The 27,318-nt window shown below is 45.7% G+C and overlaps 2 protein-coding genes across 5 annotated transcripts; both read right to left on the bottom strand.

Moving 5' to 3' along the window:
- On the bottom strand, window positions 1–22,088 carry itfg2 (integrin alpha FG-GAP repeat containing 2). 2 transcript variants are annotated; one of them, XM_061250624.1, is made up of 12 exons: window positions 21,755–22,088; window positions 20,887–20,982; window positions 20,658–20,699; window positions 20,300–20,477; window positions 19,355–19,494; window positions 18,104–18,252; window positions 17,783–17,877; window positions 16,544–16,597; window positions 12,569–12,660; window positions 12,221–12,338; window positions 9,465–9,638; window positions 1–2,557 (listed from the first exon to the last, which is right to left on the bottom strand). In XM_061250624.1, the coding sequence occupies exons 1-12, from the start codon at window positions 21,848–21,850 to the stop codon at window positions 2,481–2,483; spliced, it is 1,311 nt and encodes a 436-aa protein (XP_061106608.1). In that variant the 5' UTR covers window positions 21,851–22,088; the 3' UTR covers window positions 1–2,480. The 2 variants fall into 2 exon arrangements, with proteins under 2 accessions (XP_061106608.1, XP_061106609.1); XM_061250625.1 differs by lacking the exon at window positions 21,755–22,088 and adding an exon at window positions 21,102–21,637.
- Window positions 22,089–22,178: 90 nt separating this feature from the next.
- On the bottom strand, window positions 22,179–27,180 carry usp18 (ubiquitin specific peptidase 18). 3 transcript variants are annotated; one of them, XM_061251827.1, is made up of 11 exons: window positions 26,330–27,180; window positions 25,734–25,849; window positions 25,505–25,601; window positions 25,213–25,358; window positions 25,023–25,102; window positions 24,572–24,706; window positions 24,171–24,266; window positions 23,708–23,872; window positions 23,433–23,561; window positions 23,194–23,237; window positions 22,179–22,767 (listed from the first exon to the last, which is right to left on the bottom strand). In XM_061251827.1, exons 2-11 carry the CDS (start codon window positions 25,780–25,782, stop codon window positions 22,698–22,700), a joined length of 1,011 nt encoding a protein of 336 aa, XP_061107811.1. In that variant the 5' UTR covers window positions 25,783–25,849; window positions 26,330–27,180; the 3' UTR covers window positions 22,179–22,697. The 3 variants fall into 3 exon arrangements, with proteins under 3 accessions (XP_061107811.1, XP_061107810.1, XP_061107809.1); XM_061251826.1 differs by having other exon boundaries at window positions 23,433–23,567; window positions 26,319–26,531; XM_061251825.1 differs by having other exon boundaries at window positions 23,433–23,567; window positions 26,330–26,529.
- Window positions 27,181–27,318: the final 138 nt, after the last annotated feature.

The raw sequence follows: 27,318 nt of genomic DNA, 5'->3' as shown, positions 1-27,318 counted from the left end.
TAAAGATTAGCATTTTTATTGGATTTCAAGATTTTTCTTTTTTCAATACCTCTGAGTAAAAAGTTCCTCAAAGCCATTATAAGGCTTTTTCGTCAGCATCTCCCCAAAGGAAGAAGATTCCTTTATAGACTTGACCCTGACCTCTTTCTCAATATAATCATACCATCTGCACACAGATTGAATTGAGCATCTCTCAGTGGTTCTTTAAAAGATTAGGGAATAATTTTACAGATCTAAGTAATTAAATATATTAATGACCTGTAATTACACAAACATTTGCAACCACCACATAACACCTACGGTATATAAGTAAATAGCAATTCTGTATTTATTTTTACTGGGGACAGTGCACAGTAATCAACATTTTCAGTTTCCACATCAATGTAAATGTGCCAGAGTTAGCTAATGAGCATTTTCATCTGTAGTCCCTAACCTGTATGTCTTTGGACTATGGGAGGAAACTGGAGTACCCAGAGAAACACAGCTGGTCCTCAAATAACTACACTAGAGTTACTCTGGTGTAACACTATCATGTTAAAAAGTTTATCGGCATTATGAAATGTATCCAAAATATGTATAATAAAGCTCTGTTTTGCAGCTGGACCACAGCAAACACCAGCCAATGCCAATTTTCACACTGTCAGCCGCAGTAGACTCGCACTCCGATGAGTCCAGACAAAAACTGCTCCTTTTTTTTCTTTTGCTTACGTAAGGCCTGTCCCTGAACTCCACAGCACTGTGTCTGATTGACCTGACTTCTCCTGGTTCCACAGAGCTGGGCAGCCAGGCACACTTCTATCCCATTAGGCAGGAACACAGGAGCTAAATGCGCACACACGGCAGTCTGGAGGAGACCCACGCCTAATGGATGTCTGTTTGTCCTCTTTCGCCGGCGGAGATGTTATCTTTGGATGGCCGTTTCCCAGGGTCGGCACTCTCGCCGCTCTATAACGGACAAGGGTCGCGGGCCGTCTGCCCTCAGCGTAAATGCAGAAGGGCAAAGGTCAAACCCACGCAGTATCCATCACACTCCAAGGCCACGCAGTTTCATGGCGGGGTGAGCATTCCGATGTCTGAGGTGAAATAAATGTTGTGTGCGGTACAGTCTGACCTCCAAAACGACTGGATGTGCATGCTGCTCCTCCACCAGCACACACCTTCAGTGTACTGCTTTCTCTCTGTCACACACTCACTGCGACATCTCCAGATACAACAAGGGCCGAGAGAACTAGATTCTTTCCAAGACAGAAGTATCTGCAGAAATAGGCCATGACAGATGACCACAGCACTGGTCAGTGTTTAGTTTGGAATGCAGTACCCGCCAGAGCCTGGGAACCAGGGAGAGATTATCATGAACCAGACCAAATGGCAAAATGGCCGCCCCCTCAGATAAAGGCCTTACTCACCGGTTTGGGGCGGCCTGTAGCGTAGTGGTTAAGGTTAATGACTGGGACACCCAAGGTCGGTGGTTCGATCCCCGGTGTAGCCACAATAAGATCCACACAGCCGTTGGGCCCTTGAGCAAGGCCCTTAACCCTGCATTGCTCCAGGGGAGGATTGTCTCCTGCTTAGTCTAATCAACTGTACGTCACACTGGATAAGAGTGTCTGCCAAATGCCAATAATGTAATGGTGTCCCTCACACGTCACCAGCAAGCCTTTCACACAGTGGACCACTCTCCTATGGGCACTGAAAATCCATTTCACTGCAGCTATGTACTGTGGCTGTGGCTCACTGTAGCAATCCTAATGAGAATACTCATCATGAACATATCGACCCCACTTCTCCTGGAAATCTGCAATAGCACGACAGACCCATATATTACACATTACGGTGCTCACCTTTATATTTCAATACAGGGAAGCGCTAAAAGGCTGTGCAGCAGGGGGCTAACTACAAATAACAGTGAATTAGAACGCCATCTTCAGTTTTCCAACACTATCTGACAATGCATACTTATGCATTCTGTCCACTGTATATGATCAAGCAGGATAATCTTCCACACAACTTTAAAAACAAAGACTGTGATCATCAGTTAGACTTGACCCTGCAACACTATGAAACATGCAGCTATGTAGGGAGAATAATTACTGGCAATGCCTCTCTCTTGCTTGGCTTGTCCTCACATCAAATTAATGGCTATATCTGGAGTTCGATTCCCGTCAAAATACACAATGACCTGGAAGACAGGACAAGATGGGGAACAGTGACCCCACAGACAAACTAATTCACCCTGTTCCCAGATCTGTCTAACTCAGCCGACATGACTTGAATCAGTGCCAGACAGCCATAGACACGTGGGCCCAGGAACAGCCCATCCACACAGTCAAAGATCAAATGCACTTTCTAGGATGGGAGCACGTGTAGCAAGAGGCATGTGGTTGTTGGTTTTTCTGACTTTATTGGCAAGATATTTACAGAGAGGAGAGAGTTTGGGGTGGGGGGAGTTGAGCTGAGTTGGGCGGAGTGCGTCGCGTCCGTCAGGTGGACCTGGGCGGGGGGTCTCCATACAGCACGTCTCGGACCAGCTCCCTGACAGCGGCCGTGTCGTCAGGGTCTTTAGGGAGACAAAAGGACAAGGCCTGGCTTTAGTCACACAGCAGCACGTTGTCATGGTGAGAGCTCCCAACAAGGTTATCGGATTGGATCCCACATAGGGACAGTTTGTTAAGATTCGGGGTCTCAGACTCCGAAGTCCTGGAGGGCCGGTATGTATGCAGGCTGCAGGGCCTTGGAAACAAGTGTGGACCCCTTAAGTCAAAAACTAATATTAATATCACTTCACACCACAATCCAGGAGACACATTTCGGACAGTATTTTGAGACTCTGGTTATAACCATTCACTGTCCTTCAGAAAACTTTTACACAGGTACAAGTCAGGATCCAGACATCGTGACAAATGCCACATGACATGGCACAGAAACATAAATAGCACAGCCGCAGCATGCATGAATGAATAAATAAATCAGGGCCAGTAATTGTGATTAGCACGGCAAGCCTTGTTTATTTCATTATTGGCACCCTGAGTTTTCAGACAGACAGCAGCAGACTGCTGTAGGAGGCTCTTTCCAAACACAGAAAAGAGAGTATACAGTATGTATACAGAACAATGTGGGTATAGGTCCAAAGACCTTTGTGGAAAACATCACTCAAAATGAACATTAACATCAAAAGGAATCCATGTGATAAGGCTTAAAATGGACCTCTTCCTGGCAATCTTTAGACTCAAACAATGCCAATTAAAGGGCATTCCTTCTGTTTATTTATTTTGTTAACCAAAAATTGTATTTGGAACGATTCTGGTTCACAACAGGTTTTAAAGGAGATGCCGATTCTGCAAGGGAAGAACTGCAAGTGCTCATATTAGGTACTGCATGTACTATATTGGTGCTGCCACAGCTGGTTTGTATTGCTCACATTTCCAGGATCTATAGTATTCATGCAAACATAACTGAGTAGGCAAAGGCGCCAAACCCAGCCGTAACACAATCCCACTCCTGGTGGATTAGAATCCGTGTTCCAGGGTAGAAAGAACAGCCTGAAACGGGCCATGGCGTACTTGTGGGGATATCTCAAAACGATTTAAAGGTCAGTCAGACATGATGAAACTCAGAAGGGAGACCCTCTCCATTAGATGTTAGAGAGCTCCACAGGTCTCCTGCATTGCTGCCTAAGCCTGCCATTTATGCTGTGGTAATCTGTGTTTCAGAAGCACATGTTTCAGTTCTGATAAAGGCTTTATTTCTCACCATACCTGCTGAAGCTATAGCGACATCAGTGACCTTGTTGCTGAGGTAGGTCACGTGGGCTCAGTCCACGTGCATTGAACAGAATACTAATGTGTCCATGAAATGTCCATGTTTCCCATGCGATGTGGAAATCTGCCTTTAGGTTCATGACATTAGACTGAATCCGTGGACAATTACCCGATTTCTGCCTGAAAATGGCCAGATTGGGCAAAATGAGGTTGGACACCAAATTGAGCCCAAGCAGCCATTGCCATTGATTGATTGATCGCTCGCAGTTTGTCTGTTTTGACTGCTACTTGCACATTTTGTTTCGATGCCTAATAAACACACCACAAACATATACGCTTGCTTGACCATGCCGCTTAAGATTAGCACTTTTGTGGAATTTGCCATGGCGTGCCATCTTCTGATAATTGAGCAGCCCCACACATTTACTTATACTTACTTACATTTGCTTATAATTTCACACCACTGTTGATATATACTAGAGCAGTGGTCTCCAACCCTGGTCCTGGAGAGCTACTGGGTCTGCTGGTTTTCGTTCTTACCCTGCAATTAACTGTAATCAACTGCTCTAATTTAATTAATTAACTCACCTCACCTGGTTACCTGGGTCTCAACAGGTGCTGATTTTAAGGTGAAAACAAAAACCAGCAGACCCAGTAGCTCTCCAGGACCAGGGTTGGAGACCCCTGTACTAGAGGCATGTGGCACATTATTCTGCTCAATGCTAAAACAGAGACCGGGAATCAACCTCATGACCTTTCCATCCATACGGTTGTGTGCTTAGCCTATTAAGCTGGCCGATGTTCTGCATGCTCTGAAATGATGAACCGCTGGATGCTGCCCTCAGGATAGCGTGTTGAACATGTTCTAGTTGTTACACATCAGAGAGCAGAGAGCCAAGGCCTACAAACAACCAATCAGGGCTCTTTTAGTGATGAAAGAATGGAGGCAACAGCTTAGGGCTGCTGGGGCACTGCTGGACCAGAGTCACAGAGGGCAGTGTGTGTGTGTGTGTGTGTGTGTGTGTGCATGTCTGCGTGTGCATGTGTGCATGTCTGTGTGTGCATGTGTGCATGTCTGTGTGTGTGCTTGCATGTGTGTGGGTGCTTGTGTGTCCGTGGGTGTGTCCGTGGGTGAGGGGGCATGCATGTGTGTGTGTGCTTGCGTGTCCATTGGTGCGTGTTTGTGTCCGGGTGTGGTCATATGTGTGTGGTACAGTGTTGTGTGAGGTCAGTGCTGTGTGTGGTCAGGGCTGTGTGAGGTCAGTGCTGTGTGAGGTCAGTGCTGTGTGTGGTACAGGGCTGTGTGTGGTCAGTGTTGTGTGAGGTCAGTGCTGGTTGTGGTGATATGTGTGTGGTACAGTGCTGTGTGTGGTCAGGGCTGTGTGTGGTCAGGGCTGTGTGTGGTCAGGGCTGTGTGTGGTCAGTGTTGTGTGAGGTCAGTGTTGTGTGAGGTCAGTGTTGTGTGAGGTCAGGGCTGTGTGTGGTCAGTGCTGTGTGTGGTCAGGGCTGTGTGTGGTCAGAGCTGTGTGGTCAGAGCTGTGTGAGGTCAGTGTTGTGTGTGGTCAGTGCTGTGTGAGGTCAGAGCTGCGTGGTCAGAGCTGTGTGTGGTCAGGGCTGTGTGTGGTCAGAGCTGTGTGTGGTCAGTGCTGTGTGTGGTCAGTGCTGTGTGTGGTCAGGGCTGTGTGTGGTCAGGGCTGTGTGTGGTACAGGGCTGTGTGGGGTACAGGGCTGTGTGTGGTCAGAGCTGTGTGAGGTCAGGGCTGTGTGTGGTACAGGGCTGTGTGTGGTACAGTGCTGTGTGTGGTCAGTGCTGTGTGTGAGTAGAGGGCACACTGCTGAGCGTCTCGTGTTAAAGCGAAGCCTCCACCACTCCCGTGGAGAGTCATCCATCACCAGACTGCACAGGCGAGCAAGTGGCGCAGGCTGAACCTGAATGAACATGTCCTTCAAAAGAAACCGAAATGAAAAGAGGACGGAAAAATAACCCACGTGCCGAGCAGGTGACGGGTTTGGAGAGGAGGAGCGAGAGCGAGGAAACAGAAACCTACAGAAATTCAGGGAACATTTCTCCAGTCGCGCTGAATGACACACCCAGTGCGTGTGCTGGCCAGAGCTGACGCACGGTCTGTGAGTCACCAGAGCGACCGCGGCAGGTGAACATTACAGGTGACTGCTCAGTCACCTCAGCTCCTTCACAGAGATCCCTAAGGGTTCACACACGCACGCACGCACGCACACACACACACACCCTATGATTCAACTATCCCTCCCAACTCTTCCTGTTCCTTTCACACAACTTTGTTCACACATGAAACCTAGGCTACGTTATTCCCTCTCAGCTCAGACAAAATGCTGAAAGCCCTGGTTAATTCAGCTCAGTAACTGTGTGTGCAATGCAAAAGCCCTCGATAAGGCTGAAGATTGACGAGGTCTGCCTTGCAGACCGGACACAGAGCAGGGGGGCTAAGATGTATGGCTTGCTGTGAAGTTATCTGCTGCAGGAAGACGCTTTTCAAGAGTCTTTTCAGTTTGAACTTGGCTGGTGAAACGGGGAAATGAGGGCTCGGATTAGTTTGGGGTTAAGATGACATTCCGTCAACCTTCAGGTCAATCGGCAAAAAACCCTTCCTTCCGGTCATGTGCTTCTCAACAATCACAACTGCCATGAGCTGTGCTTACAATACAGCTTCGGGCAGATGGTCCATGTGTGTATATGCGTGTGAGTGTGTGTGTGTGTGTGTGTGTGTGTGTGTGTATGTATGTGTGTGTGTGTGTGTGTGTGAGTGTGTATGCGCTAATATATGTTTGTTTGGCGCTGGCACAGAACCCCAAAGCTGTACGCATGTACTACTGTGGGATCAACAGGGAGCTCAGCTGTTCCCTACTTCAGATCTCAATCTCACATAGTACAAGATGAACAAAGACATCAATATTTCCCTGTTTTCTAAGCAGAGATATGTAAGAGATGTCCACAGCATATTGGCTAAGTTGAATGGAGGAGGGGGGGGGGGGGTATTTTAGCAATGGCCTAACAATAAGTGAATTAAAACATGTAATGGCTATTCTTGTGTTGCTATTAAAGAGGTCCTTCATGAATTGCTGCAGCAGCTGATCCCCCCTGCAGGCTCTGAGCAGTTCTTCATATCGGGCTGTCACTCTCAGGTAGCTGCATCTGCCACTCTGAGAGGCTGCTGACAGAGACAGGATGGACAGACACGCACACACACACACACACACACACACACACACACACACACACACACACACACACACACGCACACGCACATTCACACACACACACGCACACACAAACACACATGCATGCACATATACACACACACACATTCACACACATATACACATAAACACAGGTAAGTGTGCATACATACGTGCATATGCACTTATGAGACAAACACACTCACATATTGATGCACAAACACAAACACGCATACACACAAACACACACATACACATACACATACACATAAACACAAACACATACAGCCGTGCTGTCCCTTTGGACTTCACTATGAGAGCTGCAATTTCCCTGGTCACCATAGTTCTCTGTACATTCAGGTCACACTGTTCTGCCTGCCATGACAGAACACACAGTACAGAGAGTGAGTGAGGCGGGGGCGGGGGGGGGGGGGGGGGAAAAAGAGATGAGTGAGAGAGGGCAGCCAAAGTGCTGATCGGGAAACGCAAGCCTTTTCCCATGAGCACAGAGGGAGGAAAAGAGAGAAATAGAGTGAGAAGGAGAGATAGAAAGGGAGAGCACACAGCCCATCTCATTTCCATGCTGGGGGTGTTAGCAGCTGCTTAGCCACACACTCAGAATACTGCACATGACATACAGAGAGGGGAGATAAGGGAGATGGGAAAAGCGGAAGACACAATGAGACATAAATCCACTTAGTGCGTATATGCCCTCTGTAAACTCCCCCGGTGTGTGTGTGTGTGTGTGTGTGTGTGTGTGTGTGTATACACTCAGTGAGCATTATTAGGTATTTTAGACTTATTTTTAGCTGCTGTAGCCTATCCACTTAGAGGTTTGACGCATTTGTGTGTTCAGAGATGCTCTTCTACATAGCACTGTTGTAATAGTTATTATATATAGCTTTGAACAGTCTGGCCCTCCCTCGTTGACCTCTCTCAAGGCATTTCTTCCCGCACAACTGCTGCTCACTGGAAGTTTTTTGTTTTTCGCACCATTCTGAGTAAACTCTTGAGACTGTTGTGAGTGAAAATCCCAGAAGAGTTACAGAAATGTAGCTCCTTACCTGTATCTGCATGATTGTATGCATTGCACTGCTGCCACATGATTGTAGGTGTACAGGTGTGTACATGTGTGTGTATATGTGTATGTATGTGTGTATGTATGTGTGTGTGTTTATATGTGTGTATTTGTGTGCGTGTGTGTGTATATGTATGTGTGTGTGTGTGTGTGTTTATATGTGTGTATTTGTGTGTGTGTGTGTGTGTGTGTGTGTATATGTATGTATGTGTGTATGTGTGTGTGTGTGTGTACATGTGTATGTGTGTGTGTGTGCGTGCGTGTGTGTGTGTGTGTGTGTATGTATGTATGTGTGTGTGTGTGTGTGTGTGTGTGTATATGTATGTATGTATGTATGTGTGTGTGTGTGTGTGTACATGTGCATGTGTGTGTGTGTGTGTGTGTGTGCGTGTGCGCGTGTTCTGGGAGATGTTGTTCGCTCAACACTCGCACCGAGTGTCCTTCTTAGTGCCGCTTCTTTACCCCTTTTGTTCAAAGCTATTGATTTTTTTACTTCCACTCACAGAAAGCAGAAGTGACAGGTTTATCCCCTTCACTCTCCAGCTACGCTGAAAGGGGCTCAACAAAACAGGAACTGGAGGACACACAGTACCGAAGCCACGCCTAAACTGCAGCTGCAGCCAGTGAAAGGAGAAACAGTGTGACATAAATCTATTCACATTTTAAAATGTCATTCATCTGTGCAGACTGTCCCACAGGACAAAGAGAGATAGCGGTTGTGCTGAACATGCACACGCTCTTAGCTCTCAGCAGTTATGTGGTTATCACTGCAGTCATGCTGCGAGTGCTACGTGATGTTTGCCCGTTATGAGCAAGCGGTACCTGACACCCATAATGAGCTGAAACCCTAATTAACCACACAGTCAAATCTAACTGTTAAATCAAATGAATTAATTCATGTTAAATCCAAGTCAGATCTAACTGGATCTGAAGCCACGAGTTCAGGATCTCACAAAATATTTCACCGTGACAAGACTTTCCCAACTTTTCCCCCACTATTAACTGTAATGAAATCGATGTTGTGACTCGGGTAATTTTGCATTGGCTGTGCTAACACAACAGGGATTTATATTGGACTCGTAGAGAGGACAGTAGAAGGTCCCACTCAGGGGACAGGTGTAGTGTGACTGTGAAAAACAGCTGTGTGTAAATGAAAAGGTGAGTTTTCCTTCGCTGGCGTTCTGAGCTGCTCCGAGATGGCTGAATGGAGCCAGAGCCACATTTGCATATAATAGGGTAGAGAACATGCAGTTATTCTGCATTTTAAAAAAGAACATTGGATTCCTGTGTGTGTGTGTGTGTGTGTGGAGATCCCTTTATACTTAGCATATTGTCAGCTTTGGTCAGAAGAAAGATAAGAACCACACCAGGTGGAGAAAAGGCATGTGACTGATACCTCTCCCTATACTCACCCACGCCCAGGCGCTCCAGCAGGTCCCTGTACCCCGGCCTCTCCTCCAGAACCCTGAGCAGGTTAGTGGGCTCCATGCGCTCCAGCTCCACCCTCCAGTACACGTAGATCTTGTGGTTGAAGCTGACGTAGATCAGACACGGGCTGTTCCTGCCGTCTTTACAGGCGTACTGACCTGTCCCAGACACAGCAGAGCAGGGAATCACAGCGCTGACATGACAGAGCTGGCATTATAATGCTGACATCACAGAGCTGTCATCATAATGCTGACATCACAGAGCTGACATCACAGAGCTGGCATCATAATGCTGACATCACAGAGCTGACATCACAGAGCTGACATCACAGAGCTGGCATCATAATGCTGACATCACAGAGCTGGCATCATAATGCTGACATCACAGAGCTGGCATCATAATGCTGACATCACAGAGCTGACATCACAGAGCTGGTATCATAATGCTGACATCACAGAGCTGACATCACAGAGCTGACATCATAATGCTGACATCACAGAGCTGGCATCATAATGCTGACATCACAGAGCTGACATCACAGAGCTGGTATCATAATGCTGACATCACAGAGCTGACATCACAGAGCTGTCATCATAATGCTGACATCACAGAGCTGTGATCATAATGCTGACATCAGATAACTAACAATCACAGCACTAACATCACAGAGCTGTCATCATAATGCAAGATCTGAAATCACTAGACTGGCCCCAAAGGTAAAACAGAAAACAGGTAAAAATGTATCGAAGACAGCATGTGATCATCCATTATGCAGTGACACAGGACTGGTTATATAAATTTTCTATTTCATAAGCACCTTTCCTACAATGCAGAACTATCCTTACCAAGTAAAATGAAATCATGGTTTCAAGTCTACAGCAGCTAACTTTATACACAAACTTCCCCACGACCATGAGTGTGTGTGATGCCATGGTAACGGGCTGTTTAAAAAAGACCTCATCTGTTTGCGCTCACACAGCACCAGGTCACAGCACTGGCTGACTGAGGAGCTCTCCACTGCCACATTCATTTCATTTACCCTTTCATTTCATTCAATAAGATCTCTCACTCCGGTGCACTGCCGTCTGCTCAGCAACAACACACAAAGAGAGGGGGGGGGGGGCAGAGAGGGAGAAGAGAAAGTCAGAGAGAAAGAGAGTGACAGAAGTGAGGGTGGGAATTAAAGCAGATTGACTGCAGAGAGAGAGATTGGGTTGGGGTCGGAAGTATGGAGAAAATGTGACTAAGACAGAAAATGAGAGATTTGGCAAGCCTGGAGAATCACATTAAAACCGCATTAAAGAGAGTGAGAGAGCGACGGACCAGGAGCGAATGATGAGATGGGAGAGAGAGAGAGAGCGATGGAGGGAGAGAAAGAGAGACAGAAAGAGGAGAGAAAGAGATGGAGGGAAAGAGAGGGAGAGAGAGAAAGAGATAGGGGGAGAGAGAGAAAGAGAGAGAGGGGAGAGAGAAAGATGGAGGAAGAGAACGGGAGAGAGAGAAAGAGAGAGGGAAAGAGATAGAGGGAGAGAGGGGAGAGAGATGGAGGGAGAGGGGGAGAGAGATGGACCTGGAGCGAATGATGAGATGGGAGAGAGAGAGAGAGCGATGGAGGGAGAGAGAAAGAGAGACAGAAAGAGGAGAGAAAGAGATGGAGGGAAAGAGAGGGAGAGAAAGAGATGGAGGGAAAGAGGAGGAGAGAGAGAAAGATGGGAGAGAGAGAGAAAGAGAGACAGAGGGAGAGAGAAAGATGGAGGAAGAGAAGGGGAGAGAGAGAAAGAGAGAGGGAGAGAGATGGAGGGAGAGAGGGGAGAGAGATGGAGGGAGAGGGGGAGAGAGATGGAGGGAGAGGGGGAGAGAGATGGAGGGAGAGGGGGGAGAGAGATGGAGGGAGAGGGGGGGAGAGAGAGAGGGACAGAGAGAGATGGAGGGAGAGAGGGGAAGAGAGAGTATGCCTTAGAGTGAAAGATAGAGCAGTAAACAGGGAAAAATGATGTGACTGACAGCCAGCCAGAAGGCTCAAACACAGACCTCATTTTAAAGAACAGCTCCCAGAAATAAACATGCAAACATGTTCCGTCTCCAAATGAATGAATCAGGGTTCAGGAGACACCCCTCAGGGAGATAAGAGCTCATTCTCTGGCCTCTGCCTCTGAGACACAAGCTCCACATCGCCACCTAGTGGTGGATACCGCTCTTTTACAGCCATATAATAGAGCAGGTGTTGGTGACGCTGGTCCTGGAGAGCTGGAGGGTCGGTTTTGGTTTTGTTTTCACCTGAATATGAGCAGCCGAACGAACAGGCCTCAGAAACCAGGTGCGGTGATTCAACTGCATAGTCACCTGCTTTAATTGATCGACTACTGAATATCAATGAAAACCAGCAGAGCCTGCAACTCTCAAGAACAGGAAAGTCCTGGTTCTTAAACATTTCAATATTAGGACCCAAATTAGAAAGTACCATTTAGCACCTCGTCAAATATACATTACATTACATTATTGGCATTTGGCAGACGCTCTTATACATACTAGCATAGCTATAAAGCAATATTGAGAGCATATAAATGCATCTGGTAGAATTACAATACAGGCTCCATTCTGCCCAATCCTCAAGCTTTCGATATGATGACATAGGCGATATTAGCATGTGTCTGTCGCCTATGGGATTACATGTGAGCGTTGTTGTGCTTTAATGAGCACAGAGACTGACCCCAGGGCGGGGCTATGGGGTGCTTCTCACCTGCACAGAAGGCGTTAACGTTCTCATCAAACTGAAACCTCACAACCATGCGGTTGTGGTCGATAATGTAGGTCTGCCCGTCCCAGGCGCAAGCCACCACCTCCTCTCTCCCGTCTCCCTGAAAGACAGGCAGACAGACAGACCCAAACAAAAATAAAACACTGCAATCCTGCCCCTCTATCGATCCTCCATCACACCTCCATCCTCCATCAGTACAGCATAAAAACACAGGGCTGGTTGGGACTTTGTAAACCTGCATGCGGTTGCCAGGTGAGTCACTGGCAGTAAGCAGTTGGGTGAAGGCCACAGCGCTGGATCAGGGGCGGTGGATCAGGGGCCCGGACTCACCGTGACGTCCAGCTTCTGCAGGGCGAAGAGCTGGTGATCCACCTGCACTGACCACAGCAGCTGCTCCGAGCTGTCCATCAGCTTCAGGGTCCCTGCGGAGAATGGATTAGCCCCACAGACAATGAGCGCTGGTCACCTTCCCTATCCACCAAGAGTACTGTTCCACATCTCACACAGTGCACTCCAGCACTGTGCTGTTACCACATCTCACACAGCGTACTCCAGCACTGTGCTGTTTCCACATCTCACACAGCGTACTCCAGCACTGTGCTGTTTCCACATCTCACACAGTGGACTCCAGCACTGTGCTGTTACCACATCTCACACAGTGCACTCCAGCACTGTGCTGTTACCACATCTCACACAGTGTACTCCAGCACTGTGCTGTTTCCACATCTCACACAGTGTACTCCAGCACTGTGCTGTTACCACATCTCACACAGTGTACTCCAGCACTGTGCTGTTACCATATCTCACACAGTGTACTCCTACACTGTACTGTGACCACTATAGTACAGATTGTATTAATATGGGATATTACAGAGTTCACATTTTACAGTGTACTCCTACACTGGGGTATCTTACTGAGGTACTGTTCTGCTTAAATAACTTTCCTGTGGGTTGCCTAGAATGTCAGTTTCAGGACCAAAAAGAGAAACCCTCAAAAAGTGGAGAGTAAAAGACGCCCGATGGGAAGAAATCTGGGAAGGAACCCCGCTATAGGGGGATGCCATCCACTGCTGGCCTATAGGTTCAGATGGTAATAGATGAGGTATTAAACTAGAAAGTCCACATGGCCACTGTGGGGTTAAACCACAGCATTTTCTAATAACCTACAGGAGGTGAAATGGCCCAGCCTGACACATGAAAGGCATCCCATCAGAGTTTGATTTGCGGTGATGGCGTGAACCTTAGCCCTGATGGAATCCACTCCACAGGGGTGAGAGAGCAGGCCAAGGACAGAATCCAGAATGAGGCCGGGCAAACAATCCAATCCCACACCTGAGACCAATATGGAGGGGCATGCGCTCCAGTGGCAATGCTGTAGGCCTGGAGCACCACCGCAGCCACACAACACTGCCATCCCAATATCAACATCAAAGGGTTTGAAAGATCCAAGGAGAGATATTTTCCTCTCTGCAAATCCTTTGATAATGGTTACATCCCTGTTCATCAAATCACGGTCCCTGAAGACCACGGTCAAGATCAGCTGGTTTTCCACCCTCCCTTTACCTGTGGGTCAGGCGTGAAGACACTCTGGCCAATCAGTATCACTGATTGTTCAGTTAATTACCTGGGAGGAAAGAAAACCAGGGCTGGATTTGGATTCAAGGGCCAGATTTGAATATGCCTGATTTACATAATTCACAGTACCTCATGTAGAAGCACACTGTGACTGACACTGACAACGGGAGCCCGAACTAGCAAAAGGAGAAATTGGTGACTACATCCCTGCAAGAACACACAGGCCTCCCAATTAGTCTGCTGATCTGCTGAACCCAGGTCCGATTCATGATTCGGCTGTTCACAGACCGATGTTGGCAGTTGAGACAACGTGGCAGACCAGATTAAAAGAACTGCAACACAGCGTTTCAAAGCCGGAGCAGTGCTGGGAGAAACACATTAGCACCGAGAGGAATTATCTTTAAAAACAGTAACAGTTCGATAACACAATCCAAGTGAGACTACACACTGTATGTTCCAATGCACGGTTTGCATGCAAACTACATGAAAATTAGCACATGTTCTTTTAAGGCGTGCTGCGTTAGAGCAATTATTCACATTGTTATTCGGTGTCTTTCATGATTTCATTCACACTTTCGAAATGTAAAGACGCTGTTCAGCTCATATTCACTCGTGATTCTTTCTGGTCCTCACTGTGATTGTAACTGGTCCCCGCCAGCAAGCCAAAGCATGTCCAAGTGTGTTATTACGGCAGTGACTCACCACAACACTAATTACATCACTTCCTCTCATTAACAATTCCACGGTCTGCTCATTATCATCCCGAGCACTAAGAAGCACTAGTGTCTGCTCTAAATCCAATACTTCTCAAGAGGAGGTCTACGACACTGGCAAACAGCACGTATATATTGTGCCTTCCAACCGTTTTCCAGAAGCTGGAATTCCTCAACATCGATGTTACGTGAAGTTCCGACTTGAATTAAAGCTTGGAGCTAAAAGCTTTGTAACGTAATTTCTATCAAACCAATCTAGGTGGCCATTTTTAGTGGAAGACATTGAGATGTTCAGGTATTAGAACACATAGTACGACACTGGATACTGCACTACGTGCAGTAAGTGCCACTGGGTTGCTGTCACAGAGGGTGAGCAGGGATTTCAATATAACCTCATTGCTGAAAGAAATCACCTCCTACAGCACGGTGTCCTGATCTCGGCACTGAGAAACACTTTGTCTGCCAGATCAAGAGGGACAGGAGCATTTTCCACGGCCATCAGTGCTACTCCCGTCACCTGCCTCTTTTACCCATAATCCCCCCCAAAAAGCAGTGGCTGAGCCAAGCAAATTTACAACGCTTTTCATCTGGTATAAGATGACTTGCTTTTCAGCTGAATTACCCTGAGCTGTAGAACATGACAGCACTGAATGATGGCACAGGCTGCTGGCACAGATGCATATCTGTGATATTAAAATCCTTAGCCTGCAGTTCATTTAAAAACACTCCTGCAGACTAAGAATTTTCAAAGTACATCTGGTAAAATGTGTGATCTTATGGAAAAATAATTTTCTACTCGATATAGGCGAAAATAAATGTTTCAAATGAGCAGAACAGCATTGCCTGTGATTAAAGGTATACATCATTTTTATTTCTTTTTAATTCCTCTTTTTGCTTCCATCCAGTTGTATTAATATTATGATATTAAAAACACTTCTTCTTTGACTGCGAGACAGGTTGCTCTTCGGCGGTGTTTGCGTAAATAGGGGAGGAGACGGTACATTAGTGTGGGCTTCCTGACATGAGCACGTGATGGCATTAACACTCGCAGCCCCACTGCGGTGTGTGGAGACCGGGAGGGAGTCTGAGAGTGGCGCACAGCAGATTGCGCTCCGACGGTGGTCCCGTTAATCAGCCGCCGAAGCATAAAAGAGACATACACCAGGCGGCCCCCCACCCTCCCGCCTTCCTCCCCGAATACGCCCCGCGGCTGCCCCCGCCCTGCTGATTATCACTTTAAAGCACTGGAGAACGGCTGACGGCTGCCGCGGCTAAATAAAGGTCCCAGCCCCCCCACGGCTCCTCACCCTCCAGCTGACAGAGCTGCTAATTATTGTCTTGGGTTCCTGGTCGAGAGCGGCACGATCAGCTTCTCAGCGCTCTGGCACAGACCCGCAGGGTTTAACAGCACGACGTAGAGAGGAATGAAACTACAACCAGACACCGAGAGTAAACCGGTGTGCCACTCAGCAAAAGGACTGCACGACATGAGGAAAATATGTGATATGCGATAACGTTCAAATATCGCGATGGCGATATGACTTGCGATAAATAAACAAATATTGAAGTGTGCACAGTTCTAATGGCTTTCTGCTTTGGGTACACTGCCAACATAGACCGCAGACAGTTAATAGCCTATGGCAACTGAATACAATTATTTTTAATGCATTATTTCCAACATGCTTTTAATGAACAAATTGCACAGCCAATCAATTCATCAGTTTAAATAAATACCATTAATCGCAGTTCAAGCAGTCTTTTGCGATATGTTTATCTTGCATGTTCATATCTCGATGATGATAAATATATGATATATCACGCAGCCCTACTCTGCAGCTTCAGGGTACACCCAGCTCCTCCATGATTAACATGAACCAGTACTGTATATGTTTTAGGAATAAAAGCAGTGGCTAACCAGGGTTGCTAAACCAGCACTGTAGCCACAGAAGCATACAGCACAGGGGATTAGCAGGTGTAATGAGGTGCCCATTTTGTTCTAGTTAGCATTAATGCTCACCGTCTAAAGTGCAGAGGGCAAACAGGCCACACTTTGAGGACTCATCTTTTGAACCTGCAATGCAGAAAACAGGCAGTTATTCTAACAGGGAAAAAGTCTCCATCTTCACTACAGATTTGTTGCTGTGAATGGTGCAAACAATAACAATATACAGTATATAGTAGTTCATACATGTGGAAATGTATGTGCGAATGTGTGTGTACATGTAGAATGTTGTATCCACAGGTGTGTTTTTTTTTTATATCAGCAAGGAGCGGTGCTCTGTTTGTGTGTGTGTGTGTGTAAGAAAGAGAGAGAATGCGTGTCTGTGTGTGTATCTGTGTGTGTGTATGTGTGTGTGTGTGTGTAAGAAAGAGAGAGAATGCGTGTGTGTGTGTGTGTGTAAGAAAGAGGGAGAGAATGCGTGTGTGTGTGTGTGTGTGTGTGTGTGGTGTGTGTGTGTGTGTGCGTTCCTATCCTCCACAACCTGTGTAAATCCCCAGCGGTCCTCGGTCTCTTCATCTCCCTCCTTCGCTCTTTTCATCAGGTTCCCACTCATCAGTGCTCAGCCCCCCCCCCCCCCCTCCTCCCACCTCTCTGACCCTCTTCGCACCTGCCGTTTCCATAGCGCACCAGTGACAGGCTGAGAGACTGGCTCCCACAGTCTGTGACTGGGACAATCGTGCTCACTCAGTATTCACCCCCGCACCGAGAGTCTGCAGTCTGCTGCAGAACCGGATCGCTGCCCGTGGCATGACAGCGGCCAAATATATCCCAGAGGGCCGCAGCACACACAAGTCTGTGCAGGACACTGCTAAGAGAACGGCCAATGAATGAGCGCCACTTTATTTACCTCCATTAAGAGATACGCTTCACGATATTGGTTCCCTGTGTGTATATACACCCCAGCCTCCCATTATTAATTAACACAAAGGCCCTCTCCACAGCAGACCATAGCAACAGCTGCTTCTGAATAAAATATTATAATTATGAGACTATCCTTAAGGTGAAGTCTTCTTAAAAGGTAGGGGATATTCAACTCATATCTCATTTAGTACAAAAAAGACATGCTCAAGTTAGCAGAATGTTTTTAATGCTTTGTCAAATTCAATGGGCTGGTAACCTTCTCTTTAATGGAACGAGATGCCTCAGCGTTATGCTGGAACAAGGCCAGAAAAACCGAAAGGCTGGCCGTGTTGGATAGGCCAGTGAAATGTAGTGCAGTGTCTCCTATAAGGAGCTGCTCTGCCCATAACGTACCTCTGCTTATGCTGCCAATCAGGTGGGTGGAAACGTTCTTATTGTGGATGCGGCCTGTCGTCAGGTGAAGAATGACATCTCTGGAGGGGCTCTCACTGCGACAGACAGAGCCATACATACAAATATGCAATTAGCAACACACAGCACACACACAGAGCGACACACACAGTTAGAAGATAAACCAATGGAGATATGCAATGAGTTGCAAACAATACTTCAAATGAACACAACTGCTAAGCAACTCTCAGGACAGGACTCAAAATGCGAAGTTTATATTTTGGCTCCTTTTGGCGTATGAGGAGGAACACGATTCGTCCTCACCCCCCAGGAGTGGCTGGGGTACCCTCTCCTGAAGCAGCAGCGCCCTCTTGTGTCCAGGAGCACAGCAGAATGGCGTAGCCACATCCTGGCTGGGACACCATCAGCTCGGGAACTCCCTCCGGCCCTGGGTTCACCGACAGGCTGTCCACCTGGAGGCAGGGGGCACAGGGGAGAGAGGGAGGGGGCACAGGGGAGAGAGGGAGGGGGTACAGGGAAGAGAGGGAGGGGTACAGGGGAGAGAGGGAGGGGGTACAGGGAAGAGAGGGAGGGGGTACAGGGAGGAGAGGGAGGGGGTACAGGGGAGAGAGGGAGGGGGTACAGGGAAGAGAGGGAGGGGGTACAGGGAAGAGAGGGAGGGGTACAGGGAGGAGAGGGAGGGGTACAGGGAGGAGAGGGAGGAGAGGGAGGGGTACAGGGAGGAGAGGGAGGGGGTACAGGGGAGAGAGGGAGGGGGTACAGGGAAGAGAGGGAGGGGGTACAGGGAGGAGAGGGAGGGGTACAGGGAGGAGAGGGAGGAGAGGGAGGGGGTACAGGGGGGAGAGGGAGGGGGTACAGGGAGGAGAGGGAGGGGTACAGGGAGGAGAGGGAGGAGGTACAGGGGAGAGAGGGAGGGGGTACAGGGGAGAGAGGGAGGAGAGGGAGGGGGTACAGGGAATGAGGGGAAAGAGTGCACAGGACAGTGAGAAGGGGGAAATAAGTGGAGAAAAGCTGTTTGAACACACCATAACACTTTATTTTACAGCCTGGGTAAATACCAGGGACTTATGTGTAATTATTAGGTAACTATTTTATGAAATGGGCAGCAAAATGTATTTTCTGGGTACTTAACAAGTTTGTTTCATGGTACCTATTGCATTTGCTTCATAGTAGTTACCTCTGAAATAAAAGTAATTAATAATTACACAAATAGCTATGTATTTAACCAGGGAATTATTAACCAGATTATTAACAGGTTGTAAAATAAAGCCTTACCCAAAACACTGCAATTACATGCTGTGCTTTATGAACTACTAGCTATTCTTTTGGTCCATTTGCTTTGGCATGATTTGTCATGAATTAGAGTTAACTGCCAAGATATGGTAACAATGGGACGAATGCACATCTACAGTACTTCACACTACAGATGGTCGGAATGTGACCAGATAGTGACATATCTGTACTTTTGGTGCACATTAGAAGTGAAGGAATAAGAAGCATTGGAATGAAGCAGGTTTATGTTCCGTTAAGTGTGCGAGTACACAGGTATTATACCTGCCCCTCCAGCAGCCATTTCTTCAGCAGGACCAGCTGTCCAGAGGACAGGTCCGTGGAGTCCGGGGGCTCCTCCCAGCGGAACGCGCGCACCACTCGATCCGTGTACCCCACCACCAGCTCGCTGCGCCCGTCTCCGTCTGCAGGCCGAGACACACACGCACGTGCACGCACACGCACACGCACACACGCACACCCACACACACCCACACACGCGCACACACACGCACACACACGCACGCACACACGCACACGCACACGCACGCGCACACCCACACACACACACGCACACACACACATGGACACGCACGCACGTACACACACACAAACACACACACAGACAGACACACGCGCACACACACACACACACACACACACACACGCACACGCACACGCACACGCACACGCACACACACACGCACGCACACACGCACGCACACGCACACACACGCACGTAGACACACGCACACAAAGACCAAAAAGTCAGCTTCTGGGAAAACTGATTTGCACACAGAAGGCTGCAGTAATTCCTGCTGAAAAAGGCATTACATGTACACAGACTCTGATTCACACACAGACCAAGAGCATCATGCAGTGATCAGAGGGATAGAGTGCACCCTCTGGTGCTCTATTGCATCACTACAGTGAAGGAATCCAACAGCCTCTGGTGTTGCTTTCAACTGAAGCCTTAGCAACTCCTCTGGACACATTGATTAGAATAATGTGCTTCCAGAGCTAGCCAGCCTCTTGTTAAAGGCAAATGCATAAATGCTCCTATATCCTCAAATTGTGCATTTCCAATATAGTAATGCAATAAGATTTGCCATGCTACCATTTATTGGCCAAGCAAAGTCTTAGAAACATGATTTGTTATAAACTAATCTAAAATACAGAAATTCTGCCAGAAAAATATATATGAATGGTGAAAGAAGGGAGAAAACTTACCAATGTCACTAATTAGGATCACCTTGGTGTTGGCCGGAATGTGCTGAGTGAAGCAGGGCTTCTGGTCATCCCAAAACAGTGCTTCCTGTTGGCTGGAGGTCTCAGACTTGGACGTTGCAGTGGAAGTCAGATCAAAGAGGTGGAACCATCCCTCTGCTCCTACCGCCACCACAAAGTTCTGAATGGGGGATGAGGGCAATCAGTTAGAGGCTATGGTGAAAAAAAAATACAAAAAGCAAAAGGGCAAGGACACTCCATAATCCAGGCATATTGACTATGAATAATAAATAAAAGATTTAGTGTCAGTTGAAGTTGGTCAGTTGAGTCTTCATTTGAATGACTACTGAGGCTCACTCACCTTTCCTTTGTTGCAGATATCTCCTACTCCCACACAGGTGAGCTAGAAACAAAAAGGCATGTCCTCACCAATTGGTTCGTGGTTAAAATGTTTACAGGTTAGCACCAAAACAGCATTGTTAAACGAAACAAGACATTTCTCAAATAATCAAGAAACATTTAATCGCAGACATACTGTCCGAAAACATCAGAGATGGGTTATTTTAATTTGCGCAGCACTGGGCACTCACCATGCCGACACAGGAGCGGGTGATCCAGGGTTTACAGTCGTCGTTCTTGTACACAAGAAGCTTCCCGCTCGTGTCGCCCACCACAAGCTCGTTAAGCTGCACAAAAGCATCAATGTCACGGGCGAGTCTCTGTTACACTTAATCACAGAATAAGCGCCGACCTAAACATCCCAATGAATGTTTCTTATGGCACGGTATGACGTCTGCACACGTACCCGAAACGATTGACTGAATAGTTGTATTGATTAGTACATAGGAGCCATGTTAGTGTGCCTGGGTAAGAGCGAAAGCGACCTACGATTGGAAAGGCTACCAAACAATACACTTTGAGTGCAATAGGATGGGAGGGAAAGAAAACAGAGTGAGTGGGACACCAAGCTTCCTGGTAGAAAAAATATGAGGATCTCTTTGTCTCCTACACAGTAATCGGCACACTTGCAACTGTGGGTGATAGGGTTTGCATTTTGGAACGGCTTGACTTGTACAAACCAACTCCCAGCTTTACGTGGTTTGACCAGTTTAAGCTGTTGAAGGGGGTGCATTCGAAGTCAAAAGTCGCGCTGATTATGGACAACTGAAAGCAGAAACGGTATGGCCAAGACCTCAATTAATCAACCTCAGACTCAGAGGTCAGATCGGGGAAAGAGCATTCAGACCGAGGCTGTGTTTTCACATTTTACAAAGCAAAGTGCATTATGTTATTATGCAATTATGTAAGTACAAGATACATAGACGTGGAGTGACAGGCAACGAGTCAGTGTAGCTAATTTAGCTACCCAACGACAGCAATCTAAGCAGCATTATCGCTCTAGCTTCAAAACACAGACACAGCGAGCCTTTAAGATAGCTAATTTAGTTTCCGATTTACCGAGTCATTGTCCGCATCTCCCAAGCATATCGCATGTGGAAACAGCGTTCCTGAGAAATCCAGACCGACACGCTGAACATAACTCAGCGAGCGCATCGTTTAGCCAGATACTGGTGGGTGCTACTAGCTAGCCAGCTCGCTAGCCAGGCTCACTCAACTAAGCAACTGCCTTGAGCAAGGTTAATGTGAATTAGCAATCTCTAGCAAACGATGGCCCGATATTAACTGTACAGCTAATTCCAGGGTCTGTTGTCAACCTTTAACAAAACGTATATGTTCACCATTATTTACTGGTGAACGCTCCACATAAAACATGGCGCTCTGTAAAGTCACGTGTTACATGTAAACATCTCACATCTCACACGTGACTACTGTAAGGAGGCTCACTTGGGACTTTTTAAAATATGGAGAACGCGTACAGGGCCATGATAGATTGGTTGAATTTATTTGGTAAGAATCAATGTACAATATGCGTATACATAAAGCATAAAGTTAATACATTAAAAGGATAAAACACGATAGTGAAAATACTTTCCATTGTGGTCCTCTTTGAACCAGAGTCAACGATGCACCTTGTCTCTAATTTGTTGCAAACATCCTTACTTGTTCAATCAAATTTACACTTTATTATATTCAGATTTCATTTTAATAACAAACATCATGTGCAACATATTTGCAATTCGTACAAGTAATTACATTACACCCACACAGACCAAAAACAGCACACTCCCAATCCAAATGTAAACAAATGTGTGCTTTTGTTTATCATCCCATCATCCCATTCCATTGATTGTTTTCCTATGAAAGCTATTTACTCAAAAACTCTCTTGACAACTGTAGTCATCTGTACCAAAAATGTTTTGGTAGGTAAAGATGATTGTCTTTTTTTGCTGAGCGGAGAGACTCCCGTCCTAGAATTTATTTCCCTGATATTCTGCTTCCATCAACCAGAGCACTCAGGTTCTCTCTCCCCCTCTGTTCTTCTGTACAGCAGCATGTATGCAGTGTCATTTCTGAAATGAAATGAAAATTAATCTCTGAAAGGTGTGTACACAGTGTTCATTCAGAACCGCGTGGAGTGTCAAATCACAGACGGGGCACGTACACCAGGGGTCATAAAATCTGTCTTTGAATCCAAATCCAGCACTGGGTTCTTTTCTTCTGGGTAATTTGCTGAACAATTAGTGCTACCAATTAGGTGTCTTAACACCTGACCTGACCAGATATAGGGAGGGCGGAAAACTAGCAGTGCTTGGCCTGTGATTGGATGATCCCTGACGTACACGGTGTGGAGTACAACATGTAAGTATCATCATCTTTGCAACACAAGTACAGTGCAAACCAGAGCTGCAATTCCCTTTAATATTTAACAAATAATTAGAATGATCCCGGTACACAAAACCAATGATATCAAATGTACACCGGTTTTTACCCCTTACCCCATACTGCCTCCAAATGTATGTTCTACACGTGCCCATGTTGTCTGTAATAGGAAAGAGATTAAACTGGTTAATTTTAGTGATCAGCAAAACATGTATATGGACAGGGGTACTGTCCATCCCATATATTAACAAAGATACATTCAATTACCGGGTTGTAATTTATTGTGAGCACTGGTCTGGTCAAACAGTTATGTGAAGCTGTAGTGTAGAAAACTTCCAAAGACACAATATCTCACCTCGGACACATGACTGTCATTTGCATAGTACCAGATGTCCCCTTCATGTTTGATGTAGGCTGTGTAGTGTCCAAACATGGCAGTTCCACAATGCACTATAACAGCATACAGCTTATACTGCCACTCACTCTGTGGCTGGGACAAAGATGCCATATTAGCACATAATTTCTTGACAAAACATCTACAAATATCACACACATGCAAGAATGCATGTACACATTCACACATGCACACCAAAAGAGGAATGCACAAGTTACTGTGGTAACAGGAATTACCTGTTCAGAAGATTTTGAGACCTGCTCTTGTTTCAGTATTTTTTTGAAGTCAAGAGCTGGAGGAAAGCTAACTTTGGAGTACAGCTTTTTGGTGTAACCATTGTCATAACGGAACCTCTTCAGGTGTACACACACCACTGCAGGTAGGTAGATGAGTTTGAAGCCCTTCACACACAGAGAAAAAGACTGCTAAATTACATGCACATACCTATGAAAACCTACAGAAAGTCTGAACCTCTCAACATAGAAATGAACAATCAACATTTTAATTACTTAAATAGCCCAGCCTAGGTGGTATAATACTTCATGAAACCTTTGAACATTTTAACTAACACTTACCTAAAAGTAAACACTTAACAATGCTGCCCTTTTACCATCCTAATAGCATTGTAAGAATTGAGTTACACTGCTGGCTTTTACATAATGAATCAACTAATTTTCAGGCCATTACACACCGTCTCACCTGTTCAGATGGAGTCTTCTCTCCACACCTCTCACAAAAACACTTGTTGCCATTGTCCAGCTTCTGTAGCTCAAAGAAATCCCTGAAACAATCTTCCTAGGTGACCAAAGACAGAGAAAACATTTTGGTCAGGAGCTTACAATGAAATAATGGCCTGTGTTGTATGCACATTGCACTCCTGCCTCACAATAGAAACACATAATTCCCTGCTGAAAAAACTGCATTGCTCCAAGGGAGGATTGTCTCCTGCTTAGTCTAATCAACTGTATGTCGCTCTGGATAAGAGCGTCTGCCAAATGCCATTAATGTAATGTAATGTAATGTAATGTAACAAATGGAAAGGGCATGCAGCCACTGTGAATCCCCTTAATTCAAATCCTACACAAATCTCCAGGCCTTACCAGGGTGTTGCTACCACGTAGCAAGGGCAGGGGGAGACTGAGCAAGTATGTCTCTCCAGACTGAATATATGTGCAGTCATTGCACTGGAGATACTCCTCAACTTTTACCATGTAAAGATGCTTGATCTGCTGAGCCTGGAAGGGGGAACATAACAAGCAGACCAAAAGGTGGACAGACAGATAGACAAACAGACAAAGTGAAGCATCCAAACATGTCACAAATCATTCCACACTATTATGCATCTGAGAGAAGTTCTGTGGTCCTTCAACTGGACTTTAAAGCTGCAGTGCAATAGTGCCAGTTAGTGGCATCAAATTACATTCCTGTGCTGCATGTTTCAGATATTTTGAAAATGACTACATGAATATTCTGATCTAATTTCGAGCCATATAAAAGAAAGGATTTGTTGCATGTCATGTCAAATATATCATTTTATAATAGTACACCTACCAGCTCTGTGTCACTCATCTGCTCCTGTATAAGGTTCATAATGGTGAGGAAGACCTCATCTGCATCATGCTGGACAGACACTAGGAAAGACAGACTACATTAACTAATGAATGGAAAAACACTTAGGTAAATGATGAAACAAAATAAAGATTAAGAGAAAGAACTGCAAAGAATCGGTCAGTAGTTATACTGGGGATGCGGTTGCGGTCCAGGCAGCACAAGAAACTTTTGTGGGGGTCTGTCAGGAACCTGTCACCCTGCATGGCTTGCAATGTTTTCTGCAAATGCTCTGGTACATTCTTTGCTTTCTCTGTAGCCCCAGAGTCATTGGTCCATCTGAAATACATTTTTGAAAAAAACAATCACACATTTTCCAGTTGCAAATTACATGCAGGATGAATTTTATAACCATGATAAAACAACCAGCACTTTGCCTTCATTTGGACAACATAAAAAAACAATGCCAGTTTAACTTTGCTCACCCATTTAGGAGTGGCAACAGTTCCCGTGTGGCAGAAAAAGACTGCAGCAGTGCATTGACACAGCAGGACAGACCATAGTTTGGAAGACCCCTCAGACCTGAGAACACACGATACATGTTCAGTGTTGTAATGTGTCAGGTGTAAAAACAGCCCCGTTTTCTTTGACGCCTCCTCCCCTTACTGCATGCTTTAATTAAATGTTAACAGTCGCAATATTATATTCTCTTACCTTGAAAGCTGCTGATATGTGAATAGCAACGGTACAACCGGTAGGCCATTAGTCAGCGAATGACGAGTAACTACAAATTTCAATGCAACCACAGCCAAGCAGGTTCCCCTGAATACCTGTATCAACAGAAAATGGACGCATTTGTGGGGCGGGGGTCTGAAGTAGCCTAGCTACGACATACAACATGAATACAGTACAACGTTCGCAATTCAGTGTTGCCGCTTTTTAAAGTGAACTTCAACAAATGTACCGTCTTGGAGAAACAACCGATTCGTTAGGCACAGGCAAAGCAAGCAAAATAGAATGTAAATTACTCGAAACTACGCTTGCGATTCAAACCGGAATAAAAACGTTCAGTTACATTGTAATATGTTCGCATGCAGCAGATTAATGATGTTATGCTATACATATGGAAAATGTCTAGGCTATTATTTGACATGGAACATGTATTCATAATTTACTGACTCCAATCATAATAACAGAATTTGCCACAGAGAACCCGTAAAGTAGCATTTGCACAAATTAGAATAAAGTTGCAAAGGACGGGACCATTTCAAAGTTTTTGAAAGCAGCCCATAACTTAACTCTTAACTTACGACTGAAGAATTCCTTCGGTATTCCTTCTTTCGGTAATATTTCTTTTTTTCCTTCTAAAAACGTATTAAGACGCGGCCATCTTTTCACTCGTTCCCTTAAAATTGCCTAGAAATAAGCCACTGCAGCAGACCCGCATACAGTTGACTTTCACTTTCCGAATCGATGGAACCCGAGATGAAACGAAACTTAAGGGTGTCTGCCACGGTTGGTAGCAATTTCTGTCACGGGTCAATTTATCGCAAGAGATAAAATACCAAAAAATCCTCAAATGTATTGTGCTCATTTGTATTACTCACACAGCAGCATTTTATACTCAATAAAAAGAGTCAGAGATTTCATCGTGGCGAAAATACTAATGCACTGCCCTGTTATATAATTTTAAAAAGCTAGGTTTTTGAAACAACTGGTAGCTGGTTGACCAGTTAGACCAGCTCCATTACTCAACATGGGTTGACCAGGTCAGTGGCTGGTATTTCAAGATGGTCATAGCCGGATTTTACAGCAGGGTGATACGCTGTAATTATGTTTCGTTTAACGTTCGTAATGGAAAAAAAACAAACATTATTTTACTACTATAATGGTAAAAAATTGACAATTCCTAAGCACAACTCGACGAGAACTCTTGTAGTCAGGCTTTGTGAGTTATTCTGACCACAAATATATTCTTTGGGTAGACTAATTTCAGAGGCATTGCTAATATAGCCTGTAGATCAGAGGTTTTCAACTGGTTTTGACCCAGGGATCCCCAAGTTTTATTTTAAAATGTTTTTACATTTAGAAATATTCGGTTGCATCTTTTAAAATCGAATAATAATACTAATAAAAAACAAACAATGTAACTGTTTAGAATTTTGGAAGTTAAATTGCTTCTTTCAAATGCTTTTACAATGTTTTTATTTCGCCCGCCTTGATCACAAAATGCCTTTCATTCATTTTGTTTCTTGTTCATTATACTTTGGAAACCATTGCATACAATGTGCTGTGCAAA

Source organism: Conger conger, chromosome 8 (assembly GCF_963514075.1).
Source record: "Conger conger chromosome 8, fConCon1.1, whole genome shotgun sequence".
NCBI lineage: Eukaryota > Metazoa > Chordata > Actinopteri > Anguilliformes > Congridae > Conger > Conger conger.
Note: the sequence above shows the minus strand (reverse complement) of the source record. Positions and strands in the feature narration are given on the sequence as shown.